The sequence below is a fragment of the Triturus cristatus genome, chromosome 4_2 (assembly GCF_964204655.1).
Source record: "Triturus cristatus chromosome 4_2, aTriCri1.1, whole genome shotgun sequence".
NCBI classification, from domain to species: Eukaryota; Metazoa; Chordata; class Amphibia; order Caudata; family Salamandridae; genus Triturus; species Triturus cristatus.
The window spans coordinates 631,526,805-631,543,784 of NC_140586.1; the positions used below are offsets into that span (position 1 = coordinate 631,526,805).

The 16,980-nt window shown below is 42.7% G+C and overlaps 1 protein-coding gene across 3 annotated transcripts in view; it reads left to right on the top strand.

Annotated features, from left to right (window-relative positions):
• The window catches only part of WLS (Wnt ligand secretion mediator), a 271,286-nt gene that overhangs the window by 145,230 nt on the left and 109,076 nt on the right, over window positions 1-16,980 (top strand). For all 3 annotated transcript variants that reach the window (XR_014960654.1, XM_085602300.1, XM_085602302.1), the window contains 2 exons: window positions 7,457-7,593; window positions 9,742-9,910. Coding sequence is in view for 2 of the 3 variants with exons in the window: in XM_085602300.1 (XP_085458426.1) it covers window positions 7,457-7,593; window positions 9,742-9,910 (306 nt within the window). In the remaining variant the exon portion in view is untranslated. The remainder of the gene's footprint in view (window positions 1-7,456; window positions 7,594-9,741; window positions 9,911-16,980) is intronic.

Consider the following 16,980-nt stretch of genomic DNA (forward strand, 5'->3'; position numbering starts at 1 on the left):
CTGAAGAACTGGCTATCACCGCAAAGCAGGTGCACCATGTGGGAGAGCAACCACGTGGACATAGAATGCACGGAAAGGGGGCAGGATTTGGAGAACACTCGTTTTACCACACGCTTGCCCAAAAGGACAATCACCAGGTATGTAACCTTTGCTTACCCAGGGACCATATTGCCAAAGGCTGCACAGCCTGCACCAAGTTCCTCCCTCAGACGTTGAGAACTAGAGACTAGCAGAAATAAGCACACTACTCCAACATGCAGACACGGAAAAAGGGAAGCCCATTCTTAAAAGAGCTCGGGCTGTTGAGTAAAGAAGAGTACAATGTGAGTATAGAACAGCACAAGCTGAAGGGCCTGACTCTGAGGTAACTGGATGGTAACTGGGAAGAAATGGGGGGGGGGGGGGGGGGGGAAGCTGACCTAAAATTGTCAGACTCTTAATTCCCACAACACCATGTCCTCACTGAAAGTAGTCAACCAACAGCTAGTTGAAACACAAAGAGCCGCAGGGGTCCCGGCAGAGTAATACTAGTGGGGACTCCCTCCTCCTCCCCTCCAGCTCCCCCCACCTCCTCGAGAAGGGCTCAACATCAAAAGATGAGTAGAAGCGTGCGAAGGAACTAATGTACATTGAAGCTCCAGCTCCAAAGAAGAGGCTGCAGACTCTGATAAATGACGACAATCCAAGTTGAAAGGAGCAAAAGACATCTTGAATCGGAGATTGCTGTGATTTTTCAAAAGAAAAAAGACTTCAAAGCATTCATTACTAGATTTTGAATCCCTTTGAAGACCACTGGAAAACTGAGCCAGGAAAAGACGAAGGGGGCAGAGTTGAACCCGCCGGCCGCATAAGAGCTGCAAGAAGAACAGGAAATCTTCTTGGAAGATGAAGAGATCGACGGCCAAAGATTATTCCCAGATGTCGAAAGCTTTGGCGGCCAAAGGCAAGACCTAGACGCTGACTCACCGAAGGAGTGAGTCCACTCCTACTCCATTGAGGCCTTCCCCTCCAAACAACATTCCCATGTATAACTGTGGTTAAAAGGGCAGCAGACCGGCATGGAAAGCAATTTGAGAGCGAGACGGCACAGGCATGCTTTCTCCTTGTAACTCTCGTACCCTGCAAAGCACAAAGGAATACCTCCCTATTTTCCCCAGCATTCTGGATTGGTGAAGAGAGGCTCTCCGAGCCAGCAACCTGCTAGACTGTAACCCAGAGTGTCAAAAGAAATAAAAATGCTTCTCCAAAGACTCACTATAAACCCCGGGAAATGCCATGGCACATTCCATAATCTTGGCCACAACAAGGAAGAGAGCCAGTATTCCCACCTTCTATAGCCCACTCCTGGAGAAAGAGCAAGAGTGAAAATGGTGAGGCATAATGGAGAGGTTCAGAAACCCAGTGGAGGATCCAACACCCTCCCAAATTGATACACCCACCAACACTGGGAAGAAATGGGAGAGCTGATGAAATATCTCCCAGAGCAGTTCCAAAGGCGGACAGCCGCTTTTGTGCAAGAGGGGAAGAGCATCACCAACACATGCCTGAAGTCTGCCCTTGACACAGCAGACTGTCAGTTGACAGATGGTCTCCAGCACAGCCCTGAGGAGGCACGTCTGGCTACATGTGTCCCAAGATGCTTATTTCCGCTCCAGGGAGGACCTGATTTGGCAGTTTGGGCTGGACTGTTCCCATAAGAAACCGGGTCAAGACTGATTTACGTATGGCTGGGTCTAAAGTGGGGTGGCATGGGGAGCAAAAGACCAATGGATTTAAACCAGATCTCTTGACTGGGGGTACATTTAGGATTTATTCAGCATCCTGGGACCGGTTTTGGGGTGCCCAGATGTGGGTTCCTTGCTCACTTTGCCACTGGAATCGAGCTAGAATGGCTGATGATGGGGGGTTACACCGAAACCGGTCCCAGGATGCTTGTTTCCTGTTAAGGGAAGACCTGGCTTGGCAGTTCGGGCTGGACTGTTCTCATGAGGCACCGGGTCAAGACTGATTTGCATATAGCTTGGTCTGTACTGAGGTGGTGAAGTGAGCAAAAGAACGATGTTGGATTCAACCCAGATCTGTGACTGGGGGCGAGTGTCTGAAAAGTTTCAGCGCTACGTCCGTCTCCTTGTGTTTGCTTTGTGCAACCCAGGGCCAGTCATTTCAGGGCAGAGCAAGAGGACAGCCCTCCAGACGAGCCAGCCTCTCAACCAAGTGAATCCGCTATCAACCGCCCTACCACATAACACCAGTTGGGGGTGGGTGGGCACACACATTCCAAAGAAACCACTCTTAATACTTCCTCATCCCAAATCAGTCAAAACTCTAATATCAATTCTGGACCTCTGCTTAATAAACAAGTTCCTAAAATTGCAAAAAATCAAGATGACCATGCTACAGGAGGTCATCCCTCAGGAAAAGGACTAATTGGCAACCATAAACCTAAAAAAAAAAAGGCCTACCTACGCATCTTTGTGAACTGCAATCCCAAAGGTACCCACATGTCGTTGTCAACTAAAGCCAGTATCTATTCATCGTGTTCCCTTTCAGAATGTATTCGGGGTTTTCACAAAGTGTCTAGACACAGTGGCGGCCACCTAAGAAGTAAGTTATCCATATCTAGATGACTGGCTAGTCCAAGCGAGCTGCTTCTCGCAATGCAAGAGGCGCATTGATAATCATAGACGCCTTTCAGACTTGGAATTACAATCCACTTAGAAAAGTAGTCTACAAAGCTGGAGAGAGAAAATGTTTCTGGGAACAAGACTCCATTTAGTTGAGGCAAGAGCCTTCCCAACCCTCGAGTAGTCAGCCAATCACAGAACAGATTTGTTACTACTGCAGGGGTCCGTCTGATAGTGAGCACTATGGCTAAAATGATAGGCATGATTCCCTTGAGCATTACCCTGATGCAACATGCAAAACTACATGAGACCGATCCAAAGTCAATGCTCACATGTAGCGAGGAGTTGAGGCTCTAGTGGTTGTGAAGAAGACCATGCACGAAGAGATGGAATAGTGGAATGTGGAGAACATAACAGTTGGCAGACCTTTCCCACAACCAAGTCCACCTGTGACAGTCCCCATGGATGCATACCACACGGGGGCTGGAGAGCCACAATGGGGGGGAATACGGATGAGAGGGCTTTGGAAAGTGTAAGAAGCAATCCAGCACATAAATGCCCTGGAACTAAAAACTGTCTTCCTGGCCCTGAAGGCCTTTCAGACACAGATGCGAGGAAAGACCATGCAATTCTAGATTGACAACATGACCTCCTTCCTAGTTCCAAACATATCACTGTGCAGGATGAGTGAACAACAGTCTCTAATAACCCAAGCGCCCTACCCACAATTGCACAAGGACAGGCTAGTCATGTGAACCAACCCACACTTCTGCCTTAAGATCATATTGCAGTTCCTCATTAACCAAACAATCCAGCTTTTAGGCTTCTTCCAACAACCGGAAGTTGAAAGAACTCTACATAAACTGTACGTCCGCAGGGTTGGGAGCTACTACCTAGAGAGGACAAAGAAGATCAGAAAGAGGAGGCAGTTCTTCACATCTTGCACAGGCTCAAAGGATCACAAGTAATGAACGGCTCCATCGCAAGATGGATAGTGTAAACAATCCAGTTATGGCAACAAAAAACAGGAATGCACTTAGTGGCACGTCTGAGAGTCTATTTCACAGGGGAGAAAGGGAGCCACCTTGGCATTCCCAGCAAATGTGCGAATAAGCGACATATATATATGGTAGGCACATGGTGTTCAGACCACAGTGTCACAAAACACTGTGTGGACATCGAAGTGAACAAAGAGTCACAAGTGGGACAGAGTACTGAAGAATCTGTTTGCAAACACAAGCTCATTTTAATTCCACTTCCAAGAGTGACCAGAGATACTGCTACAAAGTCCATGCACAGCTTGTGAATCCAGAAAAGGATTTATGCTGCAAAACTGAATGGTTACTTACCAGTCAAAGTAGTAGTTTTGCTGCTTGAAGAATTTTCTTGATTCACATGCGACCCTCCACCTCCCTGTAACCTTAAGACACCAACACAGTCAAAGACGAGTAGGTCGCCAAAGCAGTAGTTTGGAAACTATAGATGGTACCCATGTAAAAAGTCTTCGAAGTCACACATCTGCCATCAGAGGAGGATGGATATAGCACCAAATGGCCACAGAAGATGCCCTGCAAAAAAAAGCACTTGCAATTCAATAGGTCTCGCATTTGTGAAAGCTAGAGCTATTGCCCTTGTAAGTGTCTTTTACCTATTTAATTTGTAATGTAGGGGATGTATGGATAGAGACGCAGCTGCAGCACTGCCTAGAGGACTAAAAATGAATTACCACTGGGAGCAGAGAAGCAGTTAGTAGCACTTACCAGAAGGCTTAGAATGAAGAATTATCAACGGCCTCAGACTAGCAGCTACCATCAGTGCCTATAGGACTTAAAAACATGGAATTACTGACGGGACCGGAAAAGCAGTTGCAGCACTTTCTAGAGGACTTGGAATGAGCAATTACTGACAGAACCAGAGTAGCACCTAGCAGCATTACCTAGAGGACTAAGAATGAGGAATGACCAGGAGGAACAGAGACCGCTGCAGCACTGCCTAAAGGATTTTAAATGTGGGGAATTACCACTGGGACCAGAGAAGCTTATTTAATTCTTGTGTGTTCGGACGGTAAGGCAATAACTTCCACTTTTACTTGTAGTTTTTGCCTTTGCCAGGGCTGGCTTTGTTTTTAGGCTGGCTTTGTCAGAGCGGATTTGATTTTTTACTAACTGTTTGGCACACTGTGATTTCAGAGACCCCTGACCTGCCTTAATTGGCCCATATTGTAATAAACAATGGTGGCTTATGCTATTCATAGTAAAAAAAATTATTTCTTTCTATTTTCCATGAATTGGACTCATTTTTGTGCTAACCTTTAGTAAATCGCACAGGCAAAAAAACAGGTGTTTGTTAGTACCGCACCATATAATGCTGATTCGGGTGCAAACAAGACTTTGCTTCAGAATCAACATTTGCATTTGTAATAAGGCCCTAACTGCCAACCACCCAGAACACTTGCATATACAAATCCTACCACAATAAACAGAGCTCCAACACTCTATGCAATATCCCCTCCACTTTCAAAGCAAACTGCACGCAATACCCGTCCCGTCTTAAAAGAAAAAACACACTGAACACAAAAGTATTGCATACGTGCTGTGGCTGGCATGCTTCAAAGATTATTTTACAATGAACTGGACTAATGTGAACCAATTGCAGTGGCGGCTGCCACAAACAAAGGGTGGTCGGGGGAGTGGAAGCACAGGGAGCGGCACATAAGAGGAGGTTGCGGTAATGCAGAAGATGTCTCAGTAAAAATATATTGAAAAAGAACTTGCCTGAAGCCGCTGGCGGCGTTGTGCCTCTTGCTGGTCCCAGCAGCCCCAGGGACAGACTCCCATCCAATCCTCGTGCTGCAGAGCAGCACAGGGATTGACCTGAATGGGCTGGAAAGACGCTATGATCAGAATAGGGAGTCTGTGGGGTTTCTTCAGCCTGGTTGTCCAATGCACTGATGTGAACTGCCCCACAGTGGGTGAGGCAAACATTGATTTCAGAGATCATGGAAATGGCACAAGGGAACATTCTGAAATTACCAATGCAACAAGACTTTTTATTATTGGAAGAAGGAAAGATCATACTCCCAGAACTAGTCTTTGAGCATGGCAGCCTGGCTCCTGAAGACTTAGAATTCAATCATCTAAAGCTACCAGAGAGCACTATGGCTGTTCAAAGGGAAGCAAGAAAACCAACATCAAGGAAGTGCTACATTGCTAAATGGAAGAGATACTCTCTATGGTGTCTTAAAGGGATTATTGAGGAAGAACGTGAAAGATGCAATGGTTTTAAAATATCTAAAACACTATGGAGTGCAAGTTAACCTGCATCTTCTAAATTACACTTTGCTGCGATAGTGGCCTACACAAGAGGTCACATAGGAAGAAGCTTCTCCACAGCACCAGTAGTAAAGAGGTTTTTGGAAGGGTAAAAATGATTTCACCACCAAAAGAGGAACCTGCAACCACATCGAATCTGAATGGTCTACTCGCACAATAAATTAGGGCACATTTTGAACTGTTGCACAAGGCAACATTAAATATGCTCCCATTAAAGACAGCATTTCTGTTGGAAATAACATCTCGGCACAGGGTAAGTGAGATACAAGCAATCACCCTTCAAGAACCATATTTGCAGGTGCACAAGATCAGGATCATCATCAGGACCGAGCCACAGTTTTTACCCCAAGTAGTTTCCCACTTCCATATTAATCAAGCAATCGAAGTTCCACGTTTTTTTCCCCAAAGACTCACGCAGAGCGATCGGTACACATACTGGACGCAAGACGCTCCATATTGTATTACATTGAAAAGACAAAGCAACTATTTGTCTCCTTTGCAGACAACAATATAGGAAAACCAGTAAATAAGGGCACAATTGCCAAATGGTGCTTACATTTCTTTTCAGTTGTGCCAGACAAGTGCATGGGAGAAACTGACCTCAATCCAAAGGGACCGTTCAACAAGGAAAAAAAGTAACCATTTCCTTTCTAGCAAAAATACCCGTACAGGAGATATGTAGGGTAGCAACTTGGTCATCTGTACACACGTTGAAAAAACACTAAGGTATAGACATTCAAATGAACAAGGAAGCTCAAGTGAGACAAAAGGTCTTACATCTGTTTACAAGTCCAAGCTCCACTCTAATCCAACCATCAAAACTGCTACAGAATCTATGCACAGCACATGAAGCCAGAAAAGATTCACTCTGCAAAATGTATTGCTTCTTACTAGTAGGTGTAGTTTTGCAGCTTGCATTATTTTCTGGATTCACAAGTGAGCCACCTCCACCAAGAAGGTGGAAGGAGAAAACAGACCAGAAAAACAAATATCTGAAGATGGCAACCAAAGGTGGGAGCTTCCAGGGGAGGGTGTACAACATCATGGTAAGCACCAAATTGGCTGTCAGACGCAGAATAAAAACAAAAATGGGAGGACTACAAACAAATGGAAAATTCCAGTTCAACCACTAGATGGAGGAATAATGCACAGCATGTGAATCCAGAAAATTCTTCAAACTGCAAAACTACACCTACAGGTAAGAAACTACATTCTCACATAGGTGCTAGCTTTGCCTGTGTACCTTTAGTTGTAGTTATTGAGATTTTACTGCCCTTGCACCAAAGTACTTTATCTTTGGCACACTGGAATCTAAAAACCTTCGCTCTAAAGAGATGAGCATTAGATGGTCAGGTATGCAGTTACATATGTGCATTACACATCTTAACGATCTAGGCAGCATGATGTTGTGTAGCGTTGGCACAGCTGTGCCCAGAGTTTCTTCAGGCAGTGTAAGACCGCAGCACCTGTTAAAACATTTTTTTTTTTCTTTTCTTCCAGACAATTTTTCAAAATGGAGGTTTTACGAAGGTGTGGTTTGCCATGAAAACGTTTCTTACTCCCAGTATAATTATTATCATGGTTTGGTATTGGAGACGAATCACCATGATGACTAGAGCTCCAGTCCTACTTGAAAAGTAAGTAAAAAATGAAGCTTTTCTATGGAAATGGCATCCAGAAATGTGCATAATGTAGTTATGTTGTAGCACAAGAATCAAATGTGAAGAAATGCGTCAGACTCTGGCGTAAAACTGAAAATATGTTGAGCGGCAGAGTAGTTCACCTGTGTGACAGACTACCTTGAAAAGGTTGGCTAAACTGAGAGGCTTACTTTTCCCTCAAAAGGTTATATATTTCCTGTTGCTCAGATCTCTGTAGGATGTTTTTTCAACAAAGGGGACGAAGAGAGATTAGACTCCAAAATACTGTGAGCAGATATTATGGAATTTCATGTATTTTACCTTTTCTTCTTTCTCTGGCCAGCTTACAGTTATGCTTATTTATTTTTTTTCATTCAAAATTATCTTTCTATTATGCGCAGTTTTCTCTGTCTGTCTTTTTCTTGCAAGATCAAATGAATTCCCCTGAAAAATGTACTCCTATGGATTACATAGAAAATGCAAACCTCGCCGTACCGAAGTTGGGATGTTTTTGTCTTCAGGTCCACGTTCATTTCAAAATTTAACATGTGTTAACCGTTGAGTCTGTCTGAATACTACATTTTGTGGCATGGCCATTTTCACTGTTTGGAAGTGCTACGTAAAATAGTCCAATGTTATTTCAACTGTGACAAATGCAGTAACTATTGCCATTTCTGTGAAAGTTTGTTTCTGACCAGATTTCCCTGCATATATTTATCTGTACAACACCGGTACATAATTTTGGTTTAGATTTGGCGCTGTAAAAGAATCTTCCTTTTAATTTTTTTTGTTTGAAAATGATGGAGAGACGAAGGCTCTGTCGGGCAATAGAATGCCTGTTCTCCAGCTCTCCGTTGATGTAAGGGCAGTGGTGGTAATGTATTTTCAGGCTCATAATGAAATACTGCTGTGAAGAGGTTTGTCTAGAGTATGCCCTAAATGCCCCCATACATTTTGGGACAGAAGTCCTTCGTATGTACTACAATATGTACTATGGTCCTGATCATGTCCTACTATGGGCACCTTTGGCCCTAGTGTGAGCAAGGAGAATACTCCCAGATACTCTGTTTGGTTATGAAAGATCACTAAAACTAGGGTAAAATGGGGTCCCCTCACATGCCCTCATACAGGATCTACTGTAGTAATGAGCTCCCATCCTTGGTCATGAGCTCTGATATGTAATTACTGTGAATATTTCTAACTTCATGTCTGATAGATTGCAAGGCGCAGGACCTGGATGAAATAAGTATTTTACTTATTTATGACATTTGAAAAGATCACTGTTCACCCCTGTTCTCCGCACTATATTACACTTCTGATCTAAGTGAGATTCACAGAAAATCTGCGATACTGATCTTGAGTATTGCAAATCCATTCCTGTTTCGGTAGAGTTTATCCCGTTATCCATCAATGGGCATTTAATTTTTTGATAAGTTTGCTCTTTTGAATTGTCACCTGCATCTCTCCATATAGAACTGGCCCATTGCAGCAGAGTTGGTGTGGAACAATTTTGTTACCTATGCTAAAAAGCCCCATGGGTATGGCCTTGCTCCCATGTGCTTTTCTTATTTGAAGTGGCATCTGCAACTGGCTCTCAAACTACCTGTGCCATGCTAAGGAAGTTAACAAAACAACATCAAAAAAGTTTCGAGGAAATGAGCCATGTGAAAGGATACTTTTACTCCGCATAATGGTGTCCTATTGTGTCAGCTATGGTTTGCTTCTTAAGTAATGAAATGGCCTTTTGCAGAAGGGGGTGGGGAGGGAGGAGGCATAAGTCCTACACACTCAATGGTGCCACGGGAATTGCACCTATATTGATTACAACAGGTCCTTCTTCCATCTCATGCCCTTCACCATTAAAACTTTATTGCCTTATTCTAATAACTACCAATTCATGGTGTAAACTTTACTAAGGTGATGAGTAGAAAAAACTCAAACATAAGTATCTGTGCGCTAAAGGTTTCCCATGGAATGACAATTTATACATGTTAATTGTTTTTGGTAATCGTATTGCAATCTGCCCTGCTCTAAAGTAGTTTTATTGTGTGATAATCAAAGTCTGCAAGTGAGTGTCAACCTAAATTCAATTATAATAAAACAATGAATGCTCACTGATGCTTTCCAAATATTGTTTCTCTGTAGAGTCATCTTCGCACTTGGATTCTCCATGACATTTATTAATCTGCCCGTTGAGTGGTTTTCCATTGGATTTAACTGGACCTGGATGTTGTTGTTTGGAGACATCCGGCAGGGGATATTCTATGCAATGCTCCTATCGTTTTGGATCATCTTTTGTGGAGAGCATATGATGGTGGGTGTTGTTGACGTTTCTCAAGGATTGCCCAAAAGGCTTTCTATTGTTTCGTGCTATATGACCGACACATGTATAGGGAAACGTGAGCCTATGACACTGTTGGTAATGTTGAGGAATTGGTTTCCTTAAGCAGTATGGCATTACACTGCAGTCCGTACCATAATAGGGCCCCAAGGATACATGAGTTTGTAGCAAAGGCAGATTGCAGCCTTGGTAAGACCCTTGCACTTGTATTTTTAAGAATTAGTCTGATCAAATGTGGTACCTGATAAATCTAGATAACATTCCCTTATGGGCACATACTAATAAGAATTGTAAGTTTACATAAAGCTATAGCAAACACAAATTTCAGTGGAGCGCTAACTTGTGACTGCATGGGCAGGCGGTCTTAACAAATCCTATCTATTAATTAGAATAGATGTAAATGTTCTCAAGGGATTTTATTTATAAAGAATAATTTTAAAACCAATCTTTAAAAAAAAGAAAAAAAAACCCTTAATGTTTTTGATTTGTGTGCTTGACTTGTATTGTACCGTGATAAAGCACCAATCAAATGACTTTATTCACAAAGCTTGTTGTATTTTAGTTACTTATTTCTTGTTTACCAGCACTTTTCAGTGTCTTTTTCTTTGTCATTGTGTTATGTTACCAATGTGATTTCCATGTGGTGATTTTTCCAGGCTTTGTTTTCTGCTCTGAATAATTGTTGTGTTAATTTACTGAGAGATCCCTCTGAGTATCCCTAAATGTGCGTGATCTCTGTGCCACTCATTGTAGCAGTTGGTAATGTTAATTAGGCACACTAAACCATGAAACCAGGACCATAAAAGCAGCATGGTTGTAACTTCTCCTGTGAGTATTAAGTACCAGAAGAAAATGATCAACTCCACATGCTTCTTTAACAATTCGGGAACCTGTACAGCCCTCTAGGATTGGTCTTGATCCAGACTGGGGCAACCAAGTTTGAGTGAAGTATCAGAATGTGCTGCAGTGAATTCTATTATTCTTTCCAATATTTAACAAAGTCATACTTTGGATGTCTTTTTATAAAGTGCCGTGCCATATTCAATGATGCATCAATACTCTAACCTTTTATTACTCTAGAGCTTTGCCCTTACCAGAACTGGGTATTTACATGTGTATGACATACTGGAGACTTCTCAAGAATGAACATTTAGATGTTTCTTTTATATATCGCGGGATATTTAATCTGCAAAGCAATACAATGATGGGGTGATAGTGATGGATTTATTAATACATGCACCCAGAGGGTACCTTGGAGGTACCCCCTGAAACCTACCAGCCCTCTAGTGTGGTGGCTGATTGGTCCAGTCTGCCACCACAGACTAGTTTCTGACCCTCAGGAGTGAGAGTCCACACTCTCAGGAGGTCAGGAACAATGCCTGCTCTGGAGGGAGATGTTTTTCACCTCTTCCAGGAAGGCTGGTAAATTTAGCATTCCAAGGCAGGGAGCTTCAAGGTAAAAGAATCTAGCTTCCCTCAGGTGAATGGATGCCAACCCCCCCCCCCCCCCCCTGACCACTGCCCCTTTGGCACCTGGACAGGTGAGATAATTAGTAGTCAGAGGGGTATGTTCTACCCTTAAGATGGGCTACCTGATGTGTATATGGAATTTAAAAGTATACCATCTTGGTAATGGCAGACTTAGGAACTCTAGGACAGGGTTATGCCCACTTCCCAGGAAGTGGTCATATAGGGGGCGTAGTGACCCCAGGGGTAAGTAGGTCACCGGTTACTACCCTAAACTCCCCTAGCACCCGTAAATCTAGTATTCAGGGGAGCCAGTGGTGCCAGCAAATCAAATTTCTGCCGACTTAAGAAGAAAGACACTGAAGAGCTGCGAGAAGCAAGGACTTTGTAGAAGCAACTGACTTGGCACCAACCAAGTGCAGATTGCGCCAAAGTTGTCTCGTCCTGTAGCTGTTGTGCCTCCAAAAGTTAAAGATGTGTTCTTTTTATAAATTGGTGTTATATTTATTTGTGTGTCTCGCTTACTTCCCTTTTGTGTGCACTAAATGCTTAGCACTACCCTCTATGCCCAACTGCTCGCCCACGCTAGCACCAATGAGCATTTGAGGTGTCATTTGTGCCTCTGTAATTCCTTTGGGGTACGCCTCATTACACAGTGTAGCTCTCCTTGGAAAACTATATAAAGAGCTAGCTTCCCACAAAAAGGAAAACCAGTCAATAGGTATTGCAAATAAAGTTGTGTGTGTGTGTGTGTCTGTCTGTCTCAAACATAGTTTGTCCCACGAGTTATCTGCACTATATGGACGCCGGCGTCGACATAGATATATAAATTTAAAAGGACTTCAAATCCCATCATGCCTTGCTTCGTTACTCACCTGATTCTTATCGGGGTTACTCTGAAAATAAAGGTGGGATTTCCTTATCAAACTGCTGGTGTTCCTCAATTGGTGTGTATGCCGCCCAGAGGAAGAGAGGTATCCAGAAACGTGTAGGCGGCGCATGTGTGGAGATGTTTTGAAGGAGCAGCCCTGCCTGTGGCCAGACTTCCAGCGAGTGCAACCATTTGGAGTGGCAACTTCTTTGTATGTATGGAATTATATTTGTATGTACATATATTTATACATTAATCCATAATTGTGGAAAAAATATATTGTTGATTTAAATGTGTACGAAACAACGAAAAAGAAAAAAGCTAAATCTAAAGTCTGTTGTTTATATTTATAATCTCTGGGAGGAGCCATTATTCGAACATACCAGTATTTAACCACGTGGGTGGTCAGGGCACATCATGTGATCAAGACCGGGTTTCCCGGTGGAAACGCGTCATGCTGGCTGAATTGTGGAATAAAGCACTCAAGATTTAAAAAGATTTGGTTGTGTGGTGGTCCGTTCCTGCTTATGTCTCCTGAGAAGGTGGATTGTCGCTGGATTGTGCTTGATGTATCATTTCGGCGGTTTCTGTTACAACCGCTCATATACGGACCCCTCTTCGAAAAGTGGCAGGCTCATTGTAACTGACATCGGGTTCGCGACTTGTGGAGAAACTCGGAAGGAGTATTGAGAGCCAGCCCCCCTGAAGTCACATGGTAGACACGACAGCTGAATGCTGACTGCTGACTGCTGCGGTGTATCCTCGGGTGAGCAACGCGAGAAATATTTTGGAGTCGGAGGACCAACCGAAGTAAAACCGGGACGCTCTGAGGTGAGCCGTGCATACGCATACGCAGAAACAGCGTCTTTGTACTACTGACATTTAAAAGGGTGAAGAGATTCGAAACAATCAAATATGTTTAATACGTGCCGAGTGGAGTTGAGCAAATATACTCTTTTTCGGCGAACCGTGCATAATTATTTTCCACACGAAACGCCGTAATGGCTACAGCGGCTCGTGCTCCGTGACCGCGAGGCAGCTGCGGACGCTTTGTATTTAAATTTACCAGAGCAGCAACACTAATAAAAATACAAATACTAATAGTGGGGAGAAACAAAATGTCCAAATGCTTTTGAAGAAATTAGAAAAACTACAACGTACAGAACTAACAAAATGGTGGGAAGGAAAATCCCTGCAGAAGTACAAGGAAGCAGGGAGAGTTCCATGGGGGTTGCGGGTTCTAATGGCACAATCATTTCAGAACCCCAACCCCCTGATGTTACAGGAATGGGCCACCAATAATCTTGATGCATCAATGAACATGGTCTGTATCCTGATAAAATATGCTGAAATTGATAGGGCGGAAATAGTGAAACAAATAGATAAACTAAATCAGGAACTTGATACCATGGACCAACAAGATGTAATCAAAAAGGGCAAAGAGGACATTAAACGTTTAGACAAACATGAGAATGTTATCAAGGAGCGCAAAATTTTCAAGTTCGCCAGGGACAAAAGAGATTATGAGATGGGAAAAATATTCACTTTCTCCCAAAAATTTGAATCTGTAAAAAAACAAGCTCTGGGTCAAAAAGCCCCAGTAACACAAATGCAAAATGAAGATAATGTTGTTTTTTCTGATACAGATGCAAGCTCTTTAACAAGCAGTGTTGAATCAGATGACGGTGGTCTTCTTAATGAAGGAACAACTAATTCTGCTAGTTTTACTCCATCTGAAGAATTGGGGTTTATCATAGAGACCGGAAAAACACCTTAAGGCCCAGAACACAGCAGAAATTAAAAGGATCAAACGAAACCAGCGCCGCAGTGAGAGGCGCAGGCGGAAAAGGCAATTGGAGAGGGAAAAGAGGAAGGGGGAAACCTCTCCTCCAGAATTAATAAAAGAAGATCAAATAGCTAATAACACTGTAATCAACCTGACTGACTTAAACCTTGGTAAGGCAGAAATTCAACTCTTGGCCTTAGGACTTTCGTTTTGCCCCAAATCAGGATTTAAATGCATACAATCGCGGATTGATGTTTTCAAATTCATACGCAAATTGAAACTTATAAAATTTCACAAACTTAAGAAAGCTACCAGTGCAGCTACAGTGATGAGTATTGAGAATCAACCAAGTATCCAATTCCAGGTATCGGATGTGCCTATGTTGAAAAATGTTTATTCATTAGCGGGTCATGCAGATGAAACAAAGGGGAATAAACAGGAGGAGCTTCGTGAGATGGGGATTATAAGTACCAGTCCTGCCACCAGCCCTTTCCACCCCCCATCGACCTTTATCCCAATTATGCCACGGGATGCTATAGACCTTTTCAGTGACTGTTATTGATGAACTAAAAACATTGAACAGAAACATACTGTGTAAAAAATAAACGTAGAAGTTATAATGAACAACGATATTCGAAATTAATAAATGCTTATATAAGAGAGGCCTATAGACATCTTGGGGATCCATTATGTTATAGGAAGGCAACATTTCCTGAATTAAGAGCTGTAAAAGATCTAGTTTTTAGGGAGCTAGCACAGTGGAAGAGGATGGGTCTTATTAGTAAAGAATAAAAAAAATTGAAAACTGATCACCCATATACTCCAACGTTATATTTTATACCTAAAGTACACAAACAAGTAAACCCTGTGCCTGGGCGTCCTATAATATCTGCTCAACGTGGACTATTGGAATCCATGTCTAAATATGTAGATTTTTTTTTTCTCAGGGATTTTGTAGAAATGCTTCCCTCATATATAAAGGATACTGGCCACTTTTTGAACAAATTGAGGGAGATTACATGGGACAGTGAGTATTGTTTCATTGTGATGGATATATGCTCCCTATATACCAGTATCAAACATGAAGATGGCCTTAAAGCTATAAAACAATACCTCGAAAGCAGGGATGTGAAATTTAATGAACATAATAAAATGTTGTTAACCATGATACATATATGCTTGAACAACAATTATTTTCTATTCAACAAGGAAGTCTACCAACAATTACGGGGTGTGGCGATGGGAGCATGCTTCTTCCCCAGCTATGCATGTCTTCATGTAGGTTGGTGGGAGGAGCATGTCCTGAGCCACACCCTGGGAGATTTACACATGTCAAATATAGTAAGATGGTGGCGCTTTATTGACGATGTCTGTATAGTGTGGCATGGCACCATTGAATCCGCACGAGTTTGTTGACACTATCAATGTTAACAATCTTAACCTGGAATTTACAGCAAATATCAGCAAAGAGAGGGTAGAGTTCCTGGATGTTGAGCTATATATAAATAATACTATATGTACAACATTACACAGGAAAGCAACTGCGGGAAATTCGATTCTCCATGCTAGTCGCACCCACCCTAGACATTTGATCAAGAGTATTCCCTACGGGGAATTTCTTAGAATTAAAAGAATTTGCAGCAATGAACAAGATTTAACTATTTGTCTAAATGAATCGGTACAGAGATTTTTAGCAAGAGGTTACAATATGCATGATTTAACAAGCATTTACAATGCAATGGTCTCGGCATTGTTAAAGTTAGAGCTATTGGCATTGCTCATGACCTTATTTTTGTTTTTAAAACATCTGTCTCTCTCTCACAAAAATAAGTCTTATTTTTGTGAGAGATGTCTTACAGAAAACGCCAATAGCTCTAACTTTAACAATGCCGAGACCATTGCATTGTAAATGCTTGTTATATTTAGTTCACGGTTGTGTTTATCTGCGAACCAGGCCCGGTTATTAAACAAATAAGCCAGGCACGACAGTAGCCAATTGATGGAATCACGGATCAGGCACTTCTAGATTTCAAAGGCACTTGACCGCAGAGCTTCCGTAATTCAATGGGGCTTCTGGTTAAGGCTTCTATGCGTAAACAGGGGGCAGCACTGCACTTTGCAGCAACGTTACTGTACTCAGAACAGGGCAGTGGTGGAATGTTACTGCGGAGCTGATGAGCTTTTGGGACAGTGTCATTCATTCTTAGCAGAGGGGTTGTTGACCTTTTACAATTGCAGTACAGCCTATCTGCAAAGCTGCAGTGCTGCTTTTATTGATTTTCGAGACCCCAAGGCAAGTTATATTTGTGTTGCCCCTGTTCGGCACAACTTTTTGTTTTATTATCAACTCTCTGGCAATACAACCACTACTAGCAAACACTCGAGCATGACAGGTTAAAGGTAGAGCAAGAGAGATAGACAGAGATGAACTTCACTTTCCCAGGTCCCCTTGGAAGGTGGGGCTCTGGGCAATTGGACACTTTGTCGTGTCTTATAACGTCTCTGCAAACCGCTGACTTGCTAATGGATCGATATTGCCACTGGTCAGCAGAGCTGATCTCTTATGTTAGTTTAGTACTGACACTTCTCAGTGGGGCTCTTGCACTTTCCATGGGACACTGGTGTCACTTCTTAGCAGCACCGGCACTTCCCAGCGAAATTGCAGCACTATTGATGTGCAATAGTGGTACGTCTTATTCACACTTCTGCATCTTCATGGCGTGGCGCCTCAGCACATCCTTGAGTTTCTATGAAAGCAGTTACATTCTTCTTGGCGCTGTTCAGCACAGCTGTAGTAGTACTTTCAGTGGGTGGGACAGCGGTGGTATTTCTCAACAAATGGGGTATTTTAAACAGACCTAAGTAGCAATTCTCGACAATGTTGTAAGGGTAACACGAATGTTGCTTGCTAGCGAGGAT